Below are 26,925 nucleotides of genomic sequence, written 5' to 3' on the forward strand. Positions count from 1 at the left end.
ATGCGCTAGGTGACGATCAGTTTGGCTTTGGGAAAAGTAAAGGGACGAGAGAGGCAATTCTGACGTTACGGCTAATAATGGAAGCAAGGCTAAAGAAAAATCAAGACACTTTCATAGGATTTGTCGACCTGGAAAAAGCGTTCGACAATATAAAATGGTGCAAGCTGTTCGAGATTCGGAAAAATGTAGGGGTAAGTTATAGGGAGAGACGGGTCATGTACAATATGTACAACAACCAAGAGGGAATAATAAGAGTGGACGATCAAGAACGAAGTGTTCGTATTAAGAAGGGTGTAAGACAAGGCTGTAGCCTTTCGCCCCTACTCTTCAATCTGTACATCGACGAAGCAATGATGGAAATAAAAGAAAGGTTCAAGAGCGGAATTAAAATACAAGGTGAAAGGATATCAATGATACGATTCGCTGATGACATTGCTATCCTGAGTGAAAGTGAAGAAGAATTAAATGATCTGCTGAGCGGAATGAACAGTCTAATGAGTACACAGTATGGTTGGAGAGTAAATCGGAGAAAGACGAAGGTAATGAGAAGTAGTAGAAATGAGAACAGCGAGAAACTTAACATCAGGATTGATGGTCACGAAGTCAATGAAGTTAAGGAATTCTGCTACCTAGGCAGTAAAATAACCAATGACGGACGGAGCAAGGAGGACATCAAAAGCAGACTCGCTATGGCAAAAAAGGCATTTCTGGCCAAGGGAAGTCTACTAATATCAAATACCGGCCTTAATTTGAGGAAGACATTTCTGAGGATGTACGTCTGGAGTACAGCATTGTATGGTAGTGAAACATGGACTGTGGGAAAACCGGAACAGAAGAGAATCGAAGCATTTGAGATGTGGTGCTATAGACGAATGTTGAAAATTAGGTGGACTGATAAGGTAAGGAATGAGGACGTTCTACGCAGAATCGGAGAGGAAAGGAATATGTGGAAAACACTGATAAGGAGAAGGGACAGGATGGTAGGACATCTGCTAAGACATGAGAGAATGACTTCCATGGTACTAGAGGGAGCTGTAGAGGTCAAAAACTGTAGAGGAAGACAGAGATTGGAATACGTCAAGCAAATAATTGAGGGCGTAGGTTGCAAGTGCTACTCTGAGATGAAGAGGTTAGCACAGGAAAGGAATTCATGGCGTGCCGCATCAAACCAGTCAGTAGACTGATGACCAAAAAAAAAGGATCAACAACATTAAGGCCTTTTGTGGTCTCCTTATAATTACTGGATGGTTCTGCCACAGATCTTCAGTCGATGACCTGCCCTGTTTCCGTCTACCTCAGCCAGTCGTCCATTTCTTACATCCGCATTGTTGACGGGACAATTATTATTAACTAACCTCAAGAAACTAAATATATCCACAGAAGAAATAACAAACAGAGAAAAATACAGAGAAAAAAATCAGGAAACAGAAATTCGAGGAAACACCAAAAGAAAAGAAACCAGGAAGGAAGTGGACAGAAGACAGGAAGAAGAAACACAGTGAATATATGAGAGGTTTTTGGGAAGAGAAAAGAAAGAGACAAAAAAAGTGCCATGAAAATTGATTCAGTTTTAACGCTTTCCTAAATGGGGAATTAACTGTAATAATTATAATAACAATAATAATAATAATAATAATAAACATTCCTTCTTGCCTTTTTATCTAGAGATTTTGGGCATCAAAGTAATATCTTCTGACTATGATGAATAAATATAATCACGTATAAAGAAAGTAATTTTTGTGTGACATCAAAAGCTGCTACCTAAGCAAATCTTCATTTGCTACCATTTTCGATGGAACTGATCATGATCAAGAGATATAAAATAGTTAACGATAACAGAGCATTTATACATCCACTTCAGCCTTGACAACAGAAAGTTAGAATGGCTATTTGTAATTTTAGTTTTATTATTGACGCCACAGTATGGGCGATGTCACTAGGTTTCTGTACCAATTTTACGTTGGCTGATGATCAACTTGGTCGAAACTCGTAGCAAATAAAGAACTGTTTAAGTACCAGCTACTGATACTAAATAAAGATTACTTTTTTTAAAAACACTATCTGAACAAAAGTATGTGGACATCATTTAGTGGGCAATAATATGGGATTTGTCCACTCTTCGCCTTTATGAGGGCTTGAACTCTGCAGGAGAAAATTTCAATTAGGTGCTAACCCATTCTTTCCCAAAAGCCGAAAACAGAGAAGGTAGGGACGTGGTACCCTGGAACCTGGAGCGAAGCCTACGTTCTAACTCGTATCAAATGTTTCAGTGAGTTCGTGTCGGGACTCTGGGCAGACCAGTCCATTTCAGCAATGATATTGTCCAGAACCTATTCCGCATGGATGCTGCTTTATGCCAGGGTGCATTATCTTGCCGATACAAAGAAATCATCGTATACGGCATGTTTCTCTACTGTACGCAGTACACAATACTGAAAAATGTGTTCTTACCTAAAGACCACTTGCTCCGACCTTCACTGTTGACACTATACACGATGGTGGGTAACGCTCTCCCAGCAGTCGCCAAATCCAAAGCCTCCCATGGGATTCCCACATGGTATAGTACGATTCATCACTCCAAATTACTCGCTTCCAGCCATCCACTGGCCAGTACCGTCGCTCTTTACATCACTGCAAGCCTCACTTTGTAGTGTCTAAAGAACCACACTGAAGTGTCAAAGAAACTGGTATAAGCATGGGTACTCAAATACAAAGATACACTCCTGGAAATGGAAAAAAGAACACATTGACACCGGTGTGTCAGACCGACCATACTTGCTCCGGACACTGCGAGAGGGCTGTACAAGCAATGATCACATGCACGGCACAGCGGACACACCAGGAACCGCGGTGTTGGCCGTCGAATGGCGCTAGCTGCGCAGCATTTGTGCACCGCCGCCGTCAGTGTCAGCCAGTTTGCCGTGGCATACGGAGCTCCATCGCAGTCTTTAACACTGGTAGCATGCCGCGACAGCGTGGACGTGAACCGTATGTGCAGTTGACGGACTTTGAGCGAGGGCGTATAGTGGGCATGCGGGAGGCCGGGTGGACGTACCGCCGAATTGCTCAACACGTGGGGCGTGAGGTCTCCACAGTACATCGATGTTGTCGCCAGTGGTCGGCGGAAGGTGCACGTGCCCGTCGACCTGGGACCGGACCGCAGTGACGCACGGATGCACGCCAAGACCGTAGGATCCTACGCAGTGCCGTAGGGGACCGCACCGCCACTTCCCAGCAAATTAGGGACACTGTTGCTCCTGGAGTATCGGCGAGGACCATTCGCAACCGTCTCCATGAAGCTGGGCTACGGTCCCGCACACCGTTAGGCCGTCTTCCGCTCACGCCCCAACATCGTGCAGCCCGCCTGCAGTGGTGTCGCGACAGGCGTGAATGGAGGGACGAATGGAGACGTGTCGTCTTCAGCGATGAGAGTCGCTTCTGCCTTGGTGCCAATGATGGTCGTATGCGTGTTTGGCGCCGTGCAGGTGAGCGCCACAATCAGGACTGCATACGACCGAGGCACACAGGGCCAACACCCGGCATCATGGTGTGGGGAGCGATCTCCTACACTGGCCGTACACCACTGGTGATCGTCGAGGGGACACTGAATAGTGCACGGTACATCCAAACCGTCATCGAACCCATCGTTCTACCATTCCTAGACCGGCAAGGGAACTTGCTGTTCCAACAGGACAATGCACGTCCGCATGTATCCCGTGCCACCCAACGTGCTCTAGAAGGTGTAAGTCAACTACCCTGGCCAGCAAGATCTCCGGATCTGTCCCCCATTGAGCATGTTTGGGACTGGATGAAGCGTCGTCTCACGCGGTCTGCACGTCCAGCACGAACGCTGGTCCAACTGAGGCGCCAGGTGGAAATGGCATGGCAAGCCGTTCCACAGGACTACATTCAGCATCTCTACGATCGTCTCCATGGGAGAATAGCAGCCTGCATTGCTGCGAAAGGTGGATATACACTGTACTAGTGCCGACATTGTGCTTGCTCTGTTGCCTGTGTCTATGTGCCTGTGGTTCTGTCAGTGTGATCATGTGATGTATCTGACCCCAGGAATGTGTCAATAAAGTTTCCCCTTCCTGGGACAATGAATTCACGGTGTTCTTATTTCAATTTCCAGGAGTGTATATAAACAGGCAGAATACGGCGCTGCTGCTGACAATTCCTATACAAGAGAAAAAGGGCCTGGTGCAGTTGTTAGATCGGTTTCTGCTGCTAAAATGGCGGGTTATCAAGATTTAAGTGAGTTTGAACGTTGTGTTATAGCCGGCGCACGAGCGATGGGACACACCATCTCCTAGGTAGCGATGAAGTGGAGATTTTCCCGTACGACCATTTCATGTGTGTATCGTGAATATCAGGAATCCGGTAAAACATCAAATCTCCGACATCGCTGCGGCCGGAAATAGATTCGACAAGAACGGGACCGACAACGACTGAAGAGAATCATTCAACGTGACAGAAGTGCAACTGTTCCGCAAATTGCTGTAGATTTCAGTATCGGGCCATCAACAAGTGTCAGCGAGAAAACCATTCAACGAAACATCGCGTACCCTTGATGACTGCACGACACAAAGCTTTACGCCTTGCCTGGGCCTGTCAATGTAGACATTGGACTGTTGATGACTGGAAACATGTTGCCTGGAAGGACGAGTCTCGTTTTAAATCGTATAGAGCGAATGGGCGTGTACAGGTATGGAGACAAACGCACGAATCTATGGAACCTGCATGTCACCAAGGGACTGTTCAAGCTTGTGGGGGCTCTGTAATGGTATGGAGCGTGTGCAGCTGATGTGGGACCCCTGAAACGTCTAGATACGACTGTAAAAGGTGACACGTACATACGTATCCCGTGTGATCACCTGCATCCATTCATGTCCATTGTGCATTCCAGCAGGACAATGTGACACCCCACATGTCCAGAATTGCTACAATGTGGCTCCAGGGGCCCCCTTTGTCCCGCAGTTTACTAGTGCTCTGCAAGTATTCTTTGCAGGCATTAAGATCGTGGTGGCAGACCGGTCACACTACCCAGTGGGCAGCGACACCGCCGGTGGGACTGCAGATCTCAACTGTCCTCAGGGATCTCTCTCTCCTTGACCATCATCGTAATCTGTGGTCTTCGTTTAGAGAAAATTGTGGGAATGATCTGGTTCCATGCATTATCCAACTGGTACCCGCTATCACGGATCATTACATTATCCGTTTTGAGTATTTCTCCGCATTTGAATCTGATGAAACGTGATAGCTGGTACCAGTCGGATAATACATGAAAGCCCATCACTTCCACCATTTGATCCAGACGAGAGCCACAGGTTACACCAATGGTCAGTGCGAGTGGCATCCCTGAAAACAGCTGAGTTCTGCAATTCCACCGGCGATGGCACTGCCCACTGAGTAGCGTGGTCAGTTTACCACAGTTCTAACGCTTGGTTGGCCGCTGTGGCCAAGCGGTTCTAGGCGCTTCAGTCCAGAACCGCGCTGCTGCTACGGCCGCAGGTTCGAATCCTGCCTCGGGCATGGATGTATGTGATGTCCTTAGGTTGGTTAGGTTTAAGTAGTTCTAAGTCTAGGGGACTCATGACCTCAGATGCTAAGTCCCATAGTGCTTAGAGCCATTTGAACCAATTTAACGCTTGCATGGAATACACACAGTTCACTAATAAACTTCGAAACAGAGGGGGCATTCTTCATCAGTTTAATGGCCCACCTGAAGATGACTGGCAGGTGTCTGATAGAAATGACGTGTAGTAAAGGACAATCAGCTATGTGTTCAGACTTCTTTTCATATATCATGTGTCTCTACTGCTACCTAGGAAACATACCCCAGGAGAATTTTGCTCTCTGAACAGCTGATCGCAAATGTTTCTTCACAGTCACTCACTCACTGTAACGTGATGTTATCGCGGTGTTTGTGTTTCAGTGGTTAATACTTCTACTCGCCAACGTTAATGTTTCATTCCATTAATGTTTCATTCCATTCCATTCCATGATACCCCATATTTTCATATAAATTTCCTACCATTCTGCCTTTCAGGACTGTACGCATGCTGTAGGACGTTTTAATTGTTGTAACAAGTTAGGCGCCCAAACCAAAGAAGTAATTAAACTTCTTAAGCATGAACAACTGAACGGAAAAAACAGTGCCTTGAAAGGAGGAGAATATAAGACGAACATCAATAAAAGCAAAACGAGAATAATGAAATATAGTCGAAATAAATCAGGTGATGCTTAGGGAATCATGTTAGAGAACGCGACAAATGATTTAGTAGGTGAGTCTTGCAATTTGGGAAACAAAATAACTGATGATGGCCGAAGTGAGAGGATTAGAAGAGTGCTGAATATTAGATGGGTCTTTCACACAAATAGGTGCCAAATAGTCCTAAGGAGAAAAGATATTTGTGGCACAACTTGACTACAAGAAGGGTTCGGTTGACAGGACACATTCTGAGACGTCGAGGAATCAGCGGTTTAGCACTCGAGGGAAATATGGCTTGTAAAAATCGTATAGGGAAACTAACGGATGAATACAGTAAGCAGATTCAGAAAGATGTTGCTTGCAGTAGTTATTCGGAGATGAAGAGGCTCTCACTGGATAGAGTAGCATGGAGAACTGCATCAGACCATTCTTCAGACTGAAGGCCACAACAATAACAAACATGAACGAACGCAGCAGGAACGAATTCTTCTATAAACTGAAATCCCAGTGTGCAGTTCCACAAATTAGAACATTCTCGTATGTTACGAAAGTGCTCCAACCACCATGTGATACCTCTATGAGAAATTTCAGACATAATAATATCGAAGTGATAAGAAATGGGCCTCTAACTAAAGTGGAATAGGACTGGTGAAGAAATTGACCAAGGGCTTGTCAAAGACAGCAGTCCCGTTCCACAAAAATGTGAACCTAGTCTCCTAGGGACTGCACCACATGATCTGGTATGAGATTATCACTGACAGAGTGGTTCGCCCAGTTCCTGTGAAGAAGTCTGGCACTTCGTACTGGTCATTGGTTCACAGTTCTCACTTGTTTGCCGGCCATACGCTGATGAGGTTAGAAACTTTCACTACTAGCATTAGAACCAGAAACCTCATCCCACAGTCACTGTGTTGAATGCAATAGTGACTATGATTTTGTTACTTCAGTCCCCCGAGGCAAATGTCCCATAGTGCATTCCTTGCTCATGATATCTGAAACATGATCTCACGCGTGTCAACAGAAGAGAAGGTACAATCTGTTTTTCTTAACTGAAGTATTTATTTAATTATCCAGCCCCAAACCACTTGCGAGATACAGTAAGTATTTGAAGATACATTTACTGCAAACATTTTTGTCGTTTTCCCTTTTATCTTTATTACATGCAATAACATCTACATATAATAAAATACAAAATACTATACTACAGAAAATGTGTAAAAAACTGACACATAATCAATGCACTTGCTGCAGGGGCTGCTAAAACTCAGTGTAATAAAATATGCCAGTGTAGACCATAACGTGCTGCTTCGTTCCCATTTCTCCCCTCGTTTACCATAAAATCTTTTCGGGTCTTTCAGACGCAGCTGATGTGAAGCGTTCAGTTAGAAGCATTATTTTTGTGTACACACAATAAATAATAGGAATAGGAATGAATCTTACAAATCCGGTGAAAGGTGTGGAATCATGCAAGTTTCTCCATCTGAAAAAACACTTGGTACCCAATTATCCCTCGCGCCAGCACGGTAATGGCAGCAGGCCGCTGGATCTAGATGGCTATGGCGATGACGACGGTGATCGTGGCGGCTGCGGCAAATGTCGGCAGGTCGCGAACCTCGGCGCGGTTGCAGGCATCGTTGACACACTCGCAGGTGAGCTGGTAGCCTGTGTGTGGGAACCGGGACAGGAAGCACGCCTCCTTCTCGGGGTGCCGCAGGTAGCCGCACTCCCGCACGTACGCCTCGTCAGTATTCTTCGTGAAATACACTGCACAGTGTTACACCGCACTCTTTACCAACTGCTGCAGTACGATTGTCTAGGATAGTCTGTTCCAGAGCTGGCCCACCCAGTGCGAACGTCACCTAGCGTCACTCACTAGGAACGGTTCCCAGACGTACTTATACATAAACGGCCTTAGTGAAACTACGCAGGTATGTATAGGGAGCAAAATAATGCAATACCTACTTTTTCGGCCCGCGGGAATGGCCGAGGGATTCTAGGCGCTACAGTCTGGAACCGCGCGACCGCTACGGTCGAAGGTTCGAATCCTGCCTCGGGCATGGATGTGTGTGATGTCCTTAGGTTAGTTAGGTTTAAGTAGTTCTAAGTTCTAGGGGATTGATGACCTCCCATAGTGGTCAGAGCCATTTGAAACATTTGAACCTACTTTTTCAGTTTTGCCCAATTTCATTTTTAAGGGGTAAAATAGACCCCATAAGGTAATTTGGCATTTTAGGTATAGAACGAATATCTTCTAAATCATAATATTTAAAAATTATGTTTCACGTAAAGATTGGAACGTAGTTAACGTTCTTGAAAACTGTGCAATAAACTTTTCTAATAATACAAAATTTTGCAAAATATCCCATAACAGTTAATTAACTCTGAAAAATGAAAACTTTTGTTACAATGTAAACTGAAGGAGCTTTCACGCCACATACATCCATGTGTAATAAAGCTGGTTGTTGAAATACCATGTTTGGAAAATAAAGTGTACATGGTGTGCTGTCGAACAATTTTCGACATTTCCAATCAAAATATCTAAACGTTCAATATTATTCTGTTTATATTACTTAGTTTTGTTTTATGTCTAAACTGGTATTTTACGTTTTACATTAACTTTCTTCTGTTTACTGCTTCACATATGCTTATTTTGTTTATAAGGAGGTAGATGAAGTTGAAATGGGAGATATGATACTGCGTGAAGAGTTTGACAGAGCACTGAAAGACCTAAGTCCAAACAAAGCCCCGGGAGTAGACAACATTCCATTAGAACTACTGACAGCCTTGGGAGAGCCAGTCCTGACAAAACTCTACCATCTGGTGAGCAAGATGTATGAGATAGGCGAAATACCCTCAGACTTCAAGAAGAATATAATAATTCCACTCCCAAAGAAATCGGGTGTTGAAAGATGTGAAAATTACCGAACTGTCAGTTTAATAAGTCACAGATGTAAAATACTAACGCGAATTCTTTACAGACGAATGGAAGAACTGGTAGAAGCCGATCTCGAGGAAGATCAGTTTGGATTCCGTAGAAATGTTGGAACACGTGAGGCAATACTGACCCTACGACTTATCTTAGAAGAAAGATTATGGAAAGGCAAACCTACGTTTCTAGCATTTGTAGACTTAGAGAAAGCTTTTGACAATGTTGACTGGAATACTCTCTTTCAAATTCTGAAGGTGGCAGGGGTAAAATACAGGGAGCGAAAGGCTATTTATAATTTGTACAGAAACCAGACGGCAGTTATAAGAGTCGAGGGACATGAAAGGGAAGCAGTGGTTGGGAAGGGACTGAGACAGGGTTGTAGTGTCTCCCCGATGCTATTCAATCTGTATATTGAGCAAGCAGTAAAGGAAACAAAAGAAAAATTCGGAGTAGGTATTAAAATCCATGGAGAAGAAATAAAAGCTTTGAGGTTTGCCGATGACATTGTAATTCTGTCAGAGACAGCAAAGGACTTGGAAGAGCAGTTGAACGGAATGGAAAGTGTCTTAAAAGGAGGGTATAAGGTGGACATCAACAAAAGTAAAACGAGGATAATGGAATGTAGTCGAATTAAGTCAGGTGATGCTGAGGGAATCAGATTAGGAAATGAGACACTTAAAGTATTTGGGGAGCAAAATAACATGATGGAAGAAGTAGACAAGGAAAACGTTACTGGAGAAGAGAAATTTGTCAACATCTAGTATAGATTTAAGTGTCAGGAAGTCGTTTCTGAAAGTATTTGTATGGAGTGTAGCCATGTATGGAAGTGAAACATGGACGATAAATACTTTGGACAAGAAGAGAATAGAAGCTTTCGAAATGTGGTGCTACAAAAGAATACTGAAGATTAGATGGTTCAAAATGGTTCAAATGGCTCTGAGCACTATGGGACTCAACTGCTGAGGTCATTAGTCCCCTAGAACTTAGAACTAGTTAAACCTAACTAACCTAAGGACATCACAAACATCCATGCCTGAGGCAGGATTCGAACCTGCGACCGTAGCTGTCTTGCGGTTCCAGACTGCAGCGCCTTTAACCACACGGCCACTTCGGCCGGCTGAAGATTAGATCGGTAGATCGCATAACTAATGTGGAGGTATTGAATAGAATTGGCGAGACGAGAAGTTTGTGGCACAACTTGACTAGAAGAAGGGATCGGTTGGTAGGACATGTTCTGAGGCATCGAGGTATCACCAATTTAGTACTGGAGGGCAGCGTGGAGGGTAAAAACCGTAGAGGGAGACCAAGAGATGAATACACTAAGCAGATTCAGAAGGATGTGTAGGCTGCAGTAGGTACTGGAAGATAAAGAAGCTTGCACTGGATAGAGTAGCATGGAGACCTGCATCAAAGCAGTATCAGGACTGAAGACCACAACAACAACAACTACTACTACTACTTTTTCGGTTTTGTCCAATTTCATTTTTAAGGGATAAAATAGACCCCATAAGGTAATTTGGCATATTAGAAAATATCTGTTACATCTGCCACAAACGGCCCCGGACAGGCAGACTACACTCAAGACACTCCTGTGTACCATATAACATACACAAGCACTTGCAGGCGCAACCAAGAGGAAAACAATTCTTCAAAACAAACAGAACTTGCTAGAGACTAATGTGAACCTTTTCCTGCAGAGGTAGCCTCACAGATACAGGGAAAGTTGGAGTACTCTGCCGGCTTTATAAGACCACCGCAGCAGCAGTATACTCAGTATAATGTCGTTTATTGAAACTGAACTACACTTCTCGAACAGTCACTATATACACACACAAAAAAAACTTGTAGACGACCATTCAACAAGAGCATCGGTGAGGTCCGTCGGAGCTGGACCTAGCTCGACAATGAACTGGCTGTACTGCTGCTGTGCTGGCCTTATAAAGCCAGTGGAGGTTGGCGGAGTACTCCAACTTTCCCTGTATCTGTGAGGCGACCTCTGCAGAAAAAGGTTTGCATTAGTCTCTAGCAAGTTATGTTTGTTATGAAGAATTGTTTTCCTCTTGGTTGCGCCTGCGAGTACTTGTGTATTTTATATGGTACACAGGTGTGTCTTGAGTGTAGTCTGCCTGGCAGGGGCCATCTGTGGCAGACGTGACAATATCTAAACGTTCAACATTATTCTGTTGGTATTACTTATTTTTGTTTTATGTTTAAAACTGATATTTTACTTTTTACATTAACTTTCTTCTGTTAACTGCTTCACATATGCTTATTTTGTCAATAAAGAATAACTCATTATTACAATACAGAATCATTACAATAATGATAATCAATAAATATATGATTAAAGCATAACGTTTTTTACTCTACCCAGATAAAATGAACAAGATTTATACACAAAATACACATGACAGGCGACACAAGACAACACGAAATTCAGCAGGATTCTCAAATTGTAGCAGGTGACCTTCTAAATATCCTGATTTGTACAAGTCATTTTCAGAGCAATGGAAAATATTGGTCAAGAGAATTGATTATCTACTACTGACTGCAGTTTGATTACATTGTTTGTCAAGGGAAGACTGAGATGATAATCATTCAGTAGAACTGACAAATGTCTTCCCACATCGAATTCCATATATGGCCAATGAATACATGTGTCTCATCGAGCCTTTTGGGATCTTCAGATGAACTAGTTCCCTGTCCTAGCATAAAATGGTACAAACTGTTCTTACTGACCGCAACAAGGATCTAACAATAATACAGATTTTTCCCCCAGACTGGGAAAGAAAACGTTTTTCAAATACCTTTTGACAGCGTCAGATGCTACTTCACCAGACTTCGGCGCTGCCACTAGAACATTTGGGGCTTCGAACACAGATTCTCAAATTCTTGTTCCTGACTCTCCATTATTTTCTTTTACAACTATGAAAAGGCGGAGGTTTAGTGAGCGTCATAACTGACAACAAGGAACTCGTACATTTGGTGATCCCAAAAGGCACAGGGATAGGCACAGCCGTGGGACATACATTTTCTTCGATATTGAAATAACTTTGTGAGAAGATTTTCAGATCTAGTTCTGCTGAATGATTGTGTCAATCTTCTCTTGAGAGACATTATATTCCAGCTGCAGCCACTAGCACATAATTAGTTCTCCTCGCCAAGGTTTTCCATGTACTCAAATGTGCATTACACCAATTAGTATATTTGAAGGATCAGTAGCTGCAGTTTCAGAATCCTGCTGAAATTTGTTATATATTGTGTTGTCCATCGTGTGTATTATGTGAAGAAATTGCGTTCATTTTATGTGCATGGTGTAAGATAAGTTATGTTTTAAACGTTTCCTTACAGATTATCATTATTATCATGATTTTGTATCATAATAATGAGCTATTCATATGTGAATGGTAAACTAAAAAACAAAAATAAAAATGTCAACATAAAATAATTTGCAACATAAAAGTAAATAAAATACATAATTAGAGTAATAAAGAGCGTTTATATATTTTAACTGGCTATAATGAAAACACTCAGGCAGTAAAATGCGTACATCTCGTTTTCTAAAAATGATATTTCAGAAACCAGCTTTATTATCCATGGATGTATGTGGCGTGAAAGCTTCTTCAATTTATGTTGTAAGAAAAGTTTTCATTTTTCATAATTAATGATGTTGCGATATTTTGCAAAATTTCAGGTTATTACAAAAGTTGATTATATATTTTTCAAGAACATTAATTACATTTCAATTTTTATATGAAACACATTTTTTATATTTCATGGCTTCAAAGATATTCCTTCTAAACCTAATATACAAAATATTACTTTTTAATGCATTTTCCTCCTAAAAGTAAAATTGAGCAAAAGCGAAAAAATAAATATTGCCTTATTTTGACCTCCCTACATACCATTCTGGTTTCATCAAGATCGTTTATTTATTCTTGGGAATGTTCCCTCGTTAGCTCCTTCTCAAACAGGTACAGCTGGTACATGCTACCCACCAGTCATCCTACACATACGCGAGCTACTCGGCAGCAACCACACACATGTGGCTGACCTGTCCAGTCCGTAGGCTAAAGCCAGGCTGCCTGTACATCAGCTTGTTTTAAACCTCTGCCTATATTAATGTCGGCATAAGAAGTTCTCTGACAGCTGCAGAGGGCTGAGAGAACCAGCTTCCCACCTGCCTCAACCAGTCGCTTAATACGATTTTGTAAATGTGCCTATGGCAATGCTGCCAGTTTTCAGGAATCACCTTACACAAATTCGACTATACTTGCACGCATGGGTGCCCGGCTGCCTGCTGGTGGCCAGTCGCACTGGAACAGACTGCTCTAGAGAATTTTTCTAAGTGCGACATTTCTACTCAACGAACTCGGTGCGCACCAACAGCCATAGGTCAATTCCACACTTGTCCAATAACCGTCTAAATGGTGCCATGTGCGTGGCACTGGTACGGAAAACCATATAGTGACTAGGACATCTGCTCAGCTAAGGCTGGTGCCGAAAAAATGGGACATGGCAGCGGTGGCCTGCTAGATGTTCCCTCTGTAGTGGACATCTGTCGACCATTCTGCACGGTGCAGCATAGGTTAGCGGGGACCTATACTTCAAATAAAGTAACTTTGTGATTGATTTCTCAACGATAGGAGTGTTAGAGAGACCAGCCAACAATCAATCATGGTTCCTTCTCGATTGTCACATGGTCTCTGTGTTGCCTGTTTTACATGTAATTTTCAGGTCTAGCTGTTTGCACTGCTCCCCACCGCAGCAGTGAGCCAACCACAAAGTTATTTCGTTTCAGCTATTGTACACGCCGGGACCTTCACACCTTCCCACTCAACACTGCATGCCCATTTGTATCATTTTGCTTTTCCTTACTTTTCCTTTTCATAACTGCCTGTGTAACAAGCCAGGACAGTATTCATAAAAAAAAGTGCCGAGTAATATATTCTTGGAATCGAATGGATTATTTCCACACATGAACAGCAAGAACCGAACTGAATAAGTGAATATCTAATTTTTTATAGCTCCATTTTCAAAAAATGGTGTTTGCCTGAAACTGACTAATAAAGATCTTTCTAAAAGCTATATTTTAGAGGTCTTGTCACTTCAGAGACGCATCTAACACCAACAAGCAATCTGTCATCACTATCCTGGCATTTCCTGAAATTCCTCCACATATTTGCCCAACTGCTTATACCTGATCAAGTCTATATCAATAACGTTTCTCTGAGTGTCCCTCTTTTCTAACCGACAGTAAACTGAAATTCATGCTAGTATTTCTCCAAGTTATCTTTTCCTGGAACTGTGTTGAGATACAGGAAGCAATGAAATGAAGGGAGACACTGACAATCGTCATGTACTGTACACCACAGCATTCGGATAGAAGTGAAATCAATGCAACAGCATGCCATGAACGTAGTGCCATTTAGATGGTGCCCTGACAAGTGTGAAATAGGCTTTATGATTTCTGTCTGCAGAACGAACCTTTGATTTTGGCAGCAGAAAGTTGTATTACATACTTCATTAACCGTAGACAGAAGATATTTTTCTGACTGCAATAGGGTTGGGGGGCAGGGAGAAATAATTAATGGAGTTCCACAAGGTTCAATGTTAGCTCCACTACTGTTTCTGATATGTGTAAATTATTTTTCTTTTAATAGACAAAAAGAATTAATTCTTTTTACAGACTACATAAGTAATAATCAGTTCCAGTAGACATATAGCAGAATTTGTAAACTTTGATAGTCAAGTTAAAATACTTAACTCCAAAGAGAAATTTCTAAATAATGTGATTTAACTAATTATTGGCTTTATCTCTCATAGACTTTGAAACAACGCCACATATTCAACTCAGCACACAAAAGCGCACAATTCCAGAAAAATGAATTTAAAAGCATGAACAAGTGTTTTTAGGTATCTTCAAAACTTTTGGGTGCACATACTGGTGACAACTTAAATATGAAACGTAAACACATTTTAGTGCATTTTAATCAACTCTGATCAGTCACTTCTGCACTTTGTGTCGTTGCAAGTACTGAGGGGAAAAATTCTGTATAATAAAATACCTTGCTCACATGTATGCAGTAATTCCATATGGAATTACACTCTAGGGTAACTCATTCTCACGAAACAAACTCGTCGTTACACAAAAGTGCGCCACATGAATAATATCTTATCCTCACCAAAGCCTGCCACATAACCAAATGTGGTGATAGGTATTGTAACTAGACCATCAAAGTACAATACATACTGCCTCTCAAGAAATTTAGTGCAGATACTACATAGATTTCAGAATGAATAATGATAAAAATAATTAAAACTCTAGAAGAAAAATGACTTGATTATTCTTAATTAAAACTCAGTTTTGCTCCGAAAGGAGTGAATGATACTACTAACAAAACTTTTGATTAATTATCCATTATCACTGAAGCCCAAACATTAGCAATGTTAAATTGTAAAGCAGATTTCAGTTCCAGAGATGAGCTTTTATTCACATTCTTGTAGTTGATTTAGTGCAAAACCTTACGTACTCAGTAATGTTATTAAATATTATTGTTTATTATTTGTAATCCGCTATAAATTGTCAGCATACAGCTATAGTTAAATACAATTTTAATTACTAGATTGTGCATTGACTCGTCCCACCTTATTTCGAGATATTGTGCATGTTATCTGCGAAACACATAGCATACAAACTAACTGCTAGAGTGATGTGCAACTATGAAGACAAGTTGTGAGAAAATGCACAGAAGCACATAGCAGTGCGCTACACAGTATGTGTTGGGGTAGTCGTTATGTCAATTTTGTCTCGTGAGTCTAAGCTGGACTGACGACCTTTACCAGGATTACATCACAAAAATTACACTGTCCAGAATGGATCCCAGTCGGGTGATGTTTTCTTTAACTAAAGAGTAGTACAGCACGTCCACAATTCGTGCACATGCACCACATCACAAGGAGTGTGTCGATTATGACCGCTAAGTCGTCATACCTATCAGCTGTAAATGGGTGTGGCTAGGAAACCATTGAGAACAGTGCATATGTTACCCTTCTAAATTTTCATATTACCACCAGCCAACACATATCCATTTTCTCCTAAAGATTATTGTACATGAAAATTTAGTGCTCTGAACGATTTTGATTAAGAATATCGACGTAAACATGTTGTCAGTTTTACACTGCAATAGAGCAGGGCAGCTTGAAATGTTATCAGTTTTGATGTGTGCAGAACCCTTAATGCAGCCCATCCCTATTATCTACACACGTTTCAAACATGGATTATGAGAAAATGAGTGGAATTGTGCGATTTGGTATTAAGTAATTGGTTCCTTAATGTTACCAAACCACAGTTACACAAAGATTACTAGGATCACTTTCCTCTGACTTGAAGCCTAGGGATGTTCTTTCAGTAAACAGAAGCTCCTACATGAAACCACCAGGCAGATTGAAAGTGTGTGTTGGACCAGGATTCGTATCCGGAAACCCTGCCTTTCGAGGATAATGCTCTGACCGACTGACTTTACAGGCTTAATTCACGACCAGATCTCACAATTTTTACAATGGAGAAATGGTTTAGCCGCAACCTAATGGATTAATGGATTTTTTTGCTGAAGGGCTCTTTCACTCTGCAGCTTATTGTGTGATGTTTCATAAATTCATGACTGATACGTAAGTATCACGTTTTCCAAAGGGCAGTTTGACCGACGACATTACATTCATTAAAACGAACGCTCTGGATGGTTGTTCAGATTTTTATGCAGGTGAATGATGATATCTGGCAGGTACCTAGCACAATGAAGAAGGGAATTCCTCGTTGTTAATATACCCTCTCCCACAATTCCTCGCGCAGGAGAACGAAGAATGATTTTGAAAAACTTCGTTACATTGACATGTTTCCAATTGAAACCTATAGTTATGATCTGGTTTATTTAACATAGCCATCTAGAATTTATCCCAACACTTCTCAATAAATAGCTGCATAGGTAACTTATTCATAATCTACACTCCTGGAAATGGAAAAAAGAACACATTGACACCGGTGTGTCAGACCCAGCATACTTGCTCCGGACACTGCGAGAGGGCTGTACAAGCAATGATCACACGCACAGCACAGCGGACACACCAGGAACCGCGGTGTTGGCCGTCGAATGGCGCTAGCTGCGCAGCATTTGTGCACCGCCGCCGTCAGTGTCAGAAAGTTTGCCGTGGCATACGGAGCTCCATCGCAGTCTTTAACACTGGTAGCATGCCGCGACAGCGTGGACGTGAACCGTATGTGCAGTTGACGGACTTTGAGCGAGGGCATATAGTGGGCATGCGGGAGGCCGGGTGGACGTACCGCCGAATTGCTCAACACGTGGGGCGTGAGGTCTCCACAGTACATCGATGTTGTCGCCAGTGGTCGGCGGAAGGTGCACGTGCCCGTCGACCTGGGACCGGACCGCAGCGACGCACGGATGCACGCCAAGACCGTAGGATCCTACGCAGTGCCGTAGAGGACCGCACCGCCACTTCCCAACAAATTAGGGACACTGTTGCTCCTGGGGTATCGGCGAGGACCATTCGCAACCGTCTCCATGAAGCTGGGCTACGATCCCGCACACCGTTAGGCCGTCTTCCGTTCACGCCCCAACATCGTGCAGCCCGCCTCCAGTGGTGTCGCGACAGGCGTGAATGGAGGGACGAATGGAGACGTGTCGTCTTCAGCGATGAGAGTCGCTTCTGCCTTGGTGCCAATGATGGTCGTATGCGTGTTTGGCGCCGTGCAGGTGAGCGCCACAATCAGGACTGCATACGACCGAGGCACACAGGGCCAACACCCGGCATCATGGTGTGGGGAGCGATCTCCTACACTGGCCGTACACCACTGGTGATCGTCGAGGGGACACTGAATAGTGCATGGTACATCCAAACCGTCATCGAACCCATCGTTCTACCATTTCTAGACCGGCAAGGGAACTTGCTGTTCCAACAGGACAATGCACGTCCGCATGTATCCCGTGCCACCCAACGTGCTCTAGAAGGTGTAAGTCAACTACCCTGGCCAGCAAGATCTCCGGATCTGTCCCCCATTGAGCATGTTTGGGACTGGATGAAGCGTCGTCTCACGCGGTCTGCACGTCCAGCACGAACGCTGGTCCAACTGAGGCGCCAGGTGGAAATGGCATGGCAAGCCGTTCCACAGGACTACATCCAGCATCTCTACGATCGTCTCCATGGGAGAATAGCAGCCTGCATTGCTGCGAAAGGTGGATATACAACGTACTAGTGCCGACATTGTGCATGCTCTGTTGCCTGTGTCTATGTGCCTGTGGTTCTGTCAGTGTGATCATGTGATGTATCTGACCCCAGGAATGTGTCAATAAAGTTTCCCCTTCCTGGGACAATGAATTCACGGTGTTCTTATTTCAATTTCCAGGAATGTAGTTAGAGTTATATGTCGTATTCACAAGTCTTAAGCACGTGTCACTTCAAGCGCAATAGAAACTGTACACAATTTAAGCGAATGATTTGACTTAACACTGTTTTACAACCATCTGCTCAAAATGTTATTATGTTTAATGAAGCATTCCGTGTTCTAGAAACGCTTCTCTAATGTCAGATTGCTACTTACCGTACCCACGTCGCTAGACAACCCAAACGGTCTCAGAGTGGAGCGGGAAGCATATTTTAGGCGCAGCACCTGTCACGTTTTCTACTGAATTCATATTTAGATCAGTGAACGTATTGCAAATCCTTAACTTTATTTCAAATAATTTTTATTTTAATGCATTCACGTCACTTTTTGTCTTACTATTTATGTCTGCGTGGTAAAATACACTACGCACGGTAAGGGTATATGAGAAGTTCACTTCTTGACAATTGATAAGGTACAAAAACACTGTTGGAGAGTAATAATCACAGGCAACGATGGACGACGTTAATCACAGTACGTACGTAATAGATTTGTATATATAACGGAAAATGGTACAGATTTCACTCCACGCGAAAGCAGGATAACTGGACACAAACAACGTTCATGTTTGACACAGATCAGACTCCCAACGTAAAGGTCGACACCGGACTCTTTGCAAGGAATATGCCCTCCTCGGACACTTATGCACATTCTGCATCTGTTATTCATGCTGACTACCAAACTGTTGAAGAGTCTTTGGGGGATATTGTGCCAATCCTCTCTCAATATGATTTTCAGTTCTAGCAAGATTCCGTAAGGGAGTGTTCGTTGAGAATCACATCTGCCAAGAGCATCCCACGCACGCTCTATAGGCTTTAGGTGCGGGGAGTATGCAGGCCATCCCACATGTTCAATATCTTGAGTTCCCAGTGCGTCCGACGACTCAGCAGTCCTGTGTGTGCGGGCATTGTCGTCCATAAACAAAGTCGGGGACCACCGCACCCCTAAACAGTCTGACATGATACAGAGTAATCTACCTGCAATACCGCTGTGCTGTCACGGTATCCATTACCAAGGTATGCAGCGGTGTTTGGCCATTCTGCATGAGACCTAGGCCATACCCAGGATCATCTGTGGCGTATGACGTGTCCCCCCCCCCCCCTCTCTCTCTCTCTCTCTCTCTCTCTCTCTCCACGTTACCTCGTGGCCGGAATCACTTGCCACAATGTAACGCGATTCGCGGAGAACTTCATTCTGTATCACTGTTGCTGACCACAACCAACATGCCCCTACACCAACGTACTGTTTCTCGACGATGGCGTCGCTGAAGTGGATTTAACAGACTTCCGAGCATACAAACTAGCCTGATTTAATCGTTAGGAAATGCTTTTGGCAGAGACACCTGTATCGGTAGCGGTCGCAAGGTCTGCAGCGATCTGCCTAGGAGTGGGATGTCTGCCCCTTTTCGCCACCACGGCTACGTATCCTCCTGAGGTGTGAAGGTCCGTCTATGAGCACCCTCACTCTCAGTAGCCTTTTCTAACCGCGAGATGGCACTTTTGGACACACCCATTACTGCGGCCACAGTAGAGACGCTTTGGCCAACTTCGAGCAGTCCAGCTGCTCGTCGACGATCGCAGACACTCTGATGATGTCTTGTAAACATGTTGCTATACCACACATGATGTCGCACTAACGGGTTCCACACAACCATCGTCGAACACCGTATTGCACTAACTGGAGGATACATAAGTATCGTCTGGGCACAGGCTTCAAGGCATCCCGCCCTAAACATTTCTTTTTACTATCATTGGTCGAGTGTTCCGTAGCAAATGTTGGTTGTTCCGCTGCAATTGCCAGTTGCTCCTTAGCAACTGTCAGCAGCTGTCAAGCACTATAGATAAACAACGCAGCAAATGTTTAATGTAGATGTCTCTCACGCACTTTCGTTGTTTGACTTGTCCCGTATTAACTAACATTCGAGTCTTCCACGAAAGTGGAACGTCCTTAAGACCATTGAACCTCTTACCTTATTTGACAACTAGAATACATATCTCAGTAATTCTTCTCTGCCACAGAGGAAATATTTCTTGAAAAGATTACATGCATCAGTACTTTTAGTGGTTTCATATTGTCCTTTCTCTTTCCCTCTCTTGTGCTAAACTTTCCTTCTCTATACTACCGCTACACCTTACACACTTCCTTATCTGTTTTGCAGAATTTAATCATCTGCCTCTAATGTTTTCCCTTCTAATACTCTTAACAGTGCCAAGTACGGTAAATGATTCACGGCTTCTGTAGATGGTCTTCCAAGTACACTGTCTGACGAAAAAAGTGAAGCACCCAGAACGGTAGGAGGAAACGAAAAGTTGAGCTGTTGAGTGGGTTGTTGTTGTTGTGGTCTTCAGTCCAGAGACTGGTTTGATGCAGCTCTGCACGCTATTCTATCTTGTGCAAGCTTCTTCATCCCCAAATAACTACTGCAGCCTACATCCTTCTGAAACTGCTTAGTGTATTCATCTCTTTGTCTCCCTCTACAATTTTTACCCTCCACCCTGACCTTCAATATTAAATTGGTGATCCCTTGATGCCTCAGAACATGTCCTACCAACCGATGCCTTCTTCTAGTCAAGTTCTGCAACAAATTCCTCTTCTCCCCAATTCTGTTCAGTAGCTCATTAGTTACGTGATCTACGCATCTAATCTTCAGCATTCTTCTGTAGCACCACATTTCGAAAGCTTCTATTCTCTTCTTGTCTAAACTACACTACTGGGCATTAAAATTGTTACACCACGAACATGACGTGCTACAGACGCGAAATTTAACCGACAGGAAGATGCTGTGAGATGCAAATGATTAGCTTTTCAGAGCATTCACACAAGGCTGGCGCCGGTGGCTACACCTACAACGTGCTGACATGAGGAAAGTTTTCAAAAGATTTCTCATACACAAACAGCAGTTGACCGGCGTTGCCTGGTGAAACGTTGTTGTGGTGCCTCGTGTAAAGAAGAGAAATGCGTACCATCACGTTTCCGACTTCGATAAAGATCGGATTGTAGCTTATCATGATTACGGTTTATCGTATCGCGACATTGCTGCTCGCGTTGATCGAGATACAATGACTGGTAGCAGAATATGGAGTCGGTGGGTTCAGGAGGGTAATACGGAACGCCATGCTGGATCCCAAAGGCCACGTATCACTAGCAGTCGAGATGACAGGCATCTTATCCCCATGGCTGTAACGGATCGTGCAGCCACGTCTCGATCCCTGAGTCAACAGATGGGAACGTTTGCAAGACAACAACCATATGCACGAACAGTTCGACGACGTTTGCAGCAGCATAGACTGTCAGCTCGGAGACCATGGCCGCGGTTACCCTTGACGCTGTATCACAGACAGGAGCGCCTGCGATGGCGTACTCAACGACGAACCTGGGTGCACGAATGGTAAAACGTCATTTTTTCAGATGAATCCAGTTTCTGTTTACAGCATCATGATGGTCTCATCCTTGTTTGGCGACATCGCGGTGAACGCACATTGGAAGCGCGTATTCGTCATCGCCATACTGGCGTATCACCCGGCATGATGGTATGGGGTGCCATTAGTTACACGTCTCGGTCACATCTTGTTCGCACTGGCGGCAATTTAAACAGTGGTCGTTACATTTCAGATGTGTTACGGCCCGTGGCTCTACCCTTCATGCGATCCCTGCGAAACTCTACATTTCAGCCGGATAATGCACGACTGCATATTGCAGGTCCCGTACGGGCCTTTCTGGATACAGAAAATGTTCGACTGCTGCCCTGGTCAGCCTATTCACCAGACCTTCACCAATTGAAAATGTCTGGTTAATGGTGGCCGAGCAACTGGCTCGTCACATTACGTCTGTCACTACTCTTGATGAACTATGGTATCGTGTTTAAGCTGCATTGGCAGCTGTACCTGTACACGCCATCCAAGCTCTGTTTGACTCAATACCCAGGCGGATCAAGGCCGTTATTACGGCCAGAGGTGGTTATTCTGGGTACTGATTTCTCGGGATCTATGCACCCAAATTGCGTGAAAATGTAATCACATGTCAGATCTAGTGTACTATATTTGTCCAATGAATACCCGTTTACCATCTGCATTTCTTCTTGTTGTAGCAATTTTAATGGCCAGTAGCGTAATAAATGGGAGGATACCTCAAAATTCTTAGTGTCTATATCGATGATTAAAAAGTGGAAAAAGCACTATTTGAAAGTTTTAAAAACTTACTTCAGCCACTTTTGCACTTGGAATCATTCCATATCTTGACGAGAGACTAATGAGTAAGTCGACATAGTTCATGTGTTTTTGTTCAGCAGTGTGATATGGAATAATGTTCTGGAGCAACGCATCTTTAAGAAAGAAAGTCTTCATTGTTCGAAACTGTCCTGTAAGAATAATATGTGATGCTCATTCACGATCATCTTGGAGACATCTGTTTAAGGGCTAGGCATTATGACTATTGCTACACAATATGTAGCTGTAAATAATCCGTAACTCACGGAGGTCCAGTGTAGACTGTAATTATCGTACGGCAGCGAAGCTTGGTAGATAATGCGTTAATGCGGAACCGATTTACGCTGGACAAAAAAATCAGCTCCAATTTTGACCACCATGTGCAAATCTGGCACTGTACAGCGTCTCGTCGACGCCTCCGCTGCTCATACAGAACAAATTGTGTAAGTCGCAGTTAACAACAAAATCCACAGTATGCCTTTCTCACTTGCTCGATCTTTTCGGCCCACGTGCCATTCCTAATCCATTACGTATGGGAACATTTCTATACGTCTTTCTTGCACTCACAGCGCCCGATTTGCACCTGGTGGCCAAAAATGAAATTTTGTTTCAGAGTCAATCAGTTCCGCATCAGAATATCCACCAAGTTTTGCTGCCGTACGATAATTGCAGGCCATACTGAACCCTTGTGAGTTGCTGCAGTTTCGTTATAACCCCCTGGTAGCTTCGCTTGTTTCGGCCCCTTAGGAAGACATTCACATACCTCATTAAAAGCGTCCCCAACAGAGTTCAAGCCGTCATAAAGGTGAAGGGTTGCCGCACTCAATATTAACGTACAATAATAGGTGTCCAGATAATTTTTATCAGATAATGTACATAATCAAGGAAACGCCTAATCTGAGGTATATGAACTTCTGTAAATGTTAGTAGGTAACTTTGCAAATAGTGTTAGACATCTGTTTGATCAATATTTAACTAGACGTAACGTCTATGGTCCTATTTACATGCGTATCTGCTCGAAGAACGTTCTTTTGGGAAAGATCATTCTGTGTTCCGATATTTTACTTTCGCAAAGTGTACAGTCGTCAGAAATATTCGCTCTGAGGAACAAACAACACCGCTCTAGTTGTATCAGTTACGCGACTTTGCGGCCGCGGAAGAGGAACCGACGAACACCGCTCCGGAAGCCCGGTAGATGTATCGATCTCGGCGTTGCAAGCTCACGATTTTTCACTTTTCCAAGAAAATCGCCGACATACTGTTGAAAAACGTCGAGTAAGTGTTGGCACAGCTCATTCTAGCGTTCAAAACAAACTGAACTATCGTAAGACTGCCGAAGGTGGTTTCCTCGAGAACTTGGAGATCGTCATAGAGATCACAGATTTCGCATTTGAACCATAACTACAATCGTTTCAGTAGCGGAGGTGAAGCAGTTGTGGACTGAATTTTAATCTACGATAACACTTGGCTACATCATTTTGATCCGAAGTGTCAAAGCATGCAATGGAAACACACTGAATCGCCAGTGCGGAAGAAATTCAAAACGCAAACATTGGTTGGTAAGGCCGATATAACTATCTTTTTAAATTCCCATGATCCCATTTTCTGTGATTCTTTGGAAGAGTAACGCAAAACTGATCCTGTAAATTATCTTAGAAGATAGGTTAACAAATGGCAAACCTACGTTTATAGCACTCGGCGACTTAGAGAAAGCTTTTGATATTGGAATACTCTCTTTGAAATTTTGAAGGCAACAGGGGTAAAACACGGGCATCGAAATGCTGTTTACAAGTTGTAGAGAAACCAAACGGTAGTTGTAAGAGTCGGGAGGCATGAAAGGGAAGCAGTGGTTGAGAAGGTAGTGAGACACGGTTGTACCCTATCGCCGATGTTATTCAGTCTGTACATTATGCAAGGACGAAAAAAGAAAAGAAAAATTTGGGATTTAAAGTTCAGGGAGAAGAAACAAAAACTTTGAGGTTTTCCGATGATACTGTAATTCTGTCCGAGATAGCAAGGAACTTGGAAGAGCAATTGATCCAAATGGACAATGTCTTGAAAGTAGGATGTAAGGTTAACGTCAACAAAAGCAAAACAAAGATAATGAAATGTAGTCGAATTAAGTCAGCAAATGAGAGAACTTAAGATCAGGAAACGAAACACTTACAGTAGGAGTTTAGTTCTCTTATTTGGGCAACAAAATAACTGATCATGGCCGAAATAGAGAGGATATAAAATGCAGACTGGCAATGACAAGAAAAGCGTTTCTGATAAACGGAAATTTGTTATCATCGAATATAGATTTAACTGTTAGGAAGTATTTTCTGAAAGTATTTGTACGGAGTGTAGCCATGTATGGAAGTGAAACATTAACTATAAACAGTTTACAGAAGAAATAAATAGAAGCTTTTGAAATGTGGTGTTACAGAAGAATGCTGAGGATTACATGGGAGGATCTCCTACCTAATGAAGAGATACTGAATAAAACAGGGAAAGAATAAAATTTATGTCACAACCTTACAAGAAGAAGGAATGGGTTGATAGGTGGCATCAAGGGAAATGCGAGCATGTTGTTCAACGCAACGCTCGATCTCATGCAGTAAAAATGACTCTCTGAACTATTGGCCAAGTGGACTGGTTGCTGCTACATCGCCGTCCTTATAGCTTCGACGTGGCCCCTTCGGACTTTTATCTGCTTGGTCCGACGAAAGAAGTTTCACGTGGAATCAAGTTCAACGGCAACGAAGAGGTATAGACCAAAGTACGTAACCTGCTTCGAGATCAAGAGTAAGAAATCTTCTCTGAGAGGATAATAAAACTCGTTATCAGGTATTACACGTGCTTAGAATTGGTGAGGATTACCTGGAAAAATTGACAACAAATTGTATTGATTTAAGAAATTTTTTGTGCATCTATTTATTTATTTAATTCTGAATGACCATCGTATACAGGATTTTTATAAATTAGTTATACAAACGTAACCTCTAATTGCGAAAAGGGTAAATAACTTACAGAAATATTTGATACAGCTCTCAATGCAATATATCCTTACGTTTTATTCCCTCCTATCACTGTTAGTTCCCGACATTCCCGCTAGGTGGCATGCGCGAATGAGATATTCCAACAGCCATCATCGCCTATAACGATGCAGTGTGACCAGAGTTATTTATGGTTTCATGAACTCAAATCTGCTACTGCAGTTCAGCGACAATGAAGGACTAAATACCGCAAGCCACAACCTCACAGATAAACTGTTACTAATTGAAATGATAATTAAATCAAGACCCTAAGCTGTCGACAGGCGATGATATACATCAACGGGGTCAGTTGAAAATGTGTGTCCCGACCGGGACTCGAACCCGGGATCTCCTACTTACATGGCAGACGCTCTATCCATTTGAGCCACCGAGGGCACAGAGGATAATGTGACTGCAGGGATTTATCCCTTGCACGCTCCCTGCGAGACCCACATTCCCAACTTAATGTCCACACACTACATTCGTAGTGCCTCTGCCCATTACACTCATTACTCGTGGCAGACAATCTTACCGAGTCCCGTAAGAGTTCGAGCAATGCGTGTGCTTCCAGCACAGAAGAATAAGGTCAATGGCTGGTTAGCCTTAACTATATGAAGATGGTATCTGTTCTTTGGACATGTCCGAAAGAACAGATACCATCTACATATGTTACTAATTGATATTATCGTTTCACCGCAACTGGCTGTGGATCACATAGGACACCAGGTCATGGTCAGACAGAAGTCTCTGACACAGCATTTTAATAAGTTCGGCGATCTTACATTCATAGTCTGGGTAATCAACGACACTCGCCAGCTTAGAATTGAATATGCCTAGTGTTACAGTGTGGAAGATATTACGGAAAAGCCATTCAAATTTTATGAATTGGATCTGCTGTAAGATGACAAAGAAGAACGTGCTGAGTTTTGTGTAGAAATGTTTAAAAATGCAGATTGAAGATACTTTTTCTTAAAAAAATTGTGTTCAATGACGAAGTCACCTTCCATACCTGAGGTAAATTGAATCGGCATAATGATCGGTGAGGAGAAACCATGTCATGTAATCGAACAGATTGACGGTCCTTTCTTTTTGCCGAGTCAAAT

General features: G+C 43.0%; 1 protein-coding gene across 1 annotated transcript in view; it reads right to left on the bottom strand.

Moving 5' to 3' along the window:
• Positions 1-7,386: 7,386 nt before the first annotated feature.
• The window catches only part of LOC124596509, a 28,922-nt gene continuing 9,383 nt past the window's right edge, over positions 7,387-26,925 (bottom strand). The window contains exon 4 of the mRNA XM_047135672.1: positions 7,387-7,978. Within this exon, the coding sequence (XP_046991628.1) occupies positions 7,761-7,978 (218 nt within the window). The 3' untranslated portion in view covers positions 7,387-7,760. The remainder of the gene's footprint in view (positions 7,979-26,925) is intronic.

This window comes from Schistocerca americana, chromosome 2 (assembly GCF_021461395.2).
Source record: "Schistocerca americana isolate TAMUIC-IGC-003095 chromosome 2, iqSchAmer2.1, whole genome shotgun sequence".
In the NCBI taxonomy this organism is placed as follows: domain Eukaryota; kingdom Metazoa; phylum Arthropoda; class Insecta; order Orthoptera; family Acrididae; genus Schistocerca; species Schistocerca americana.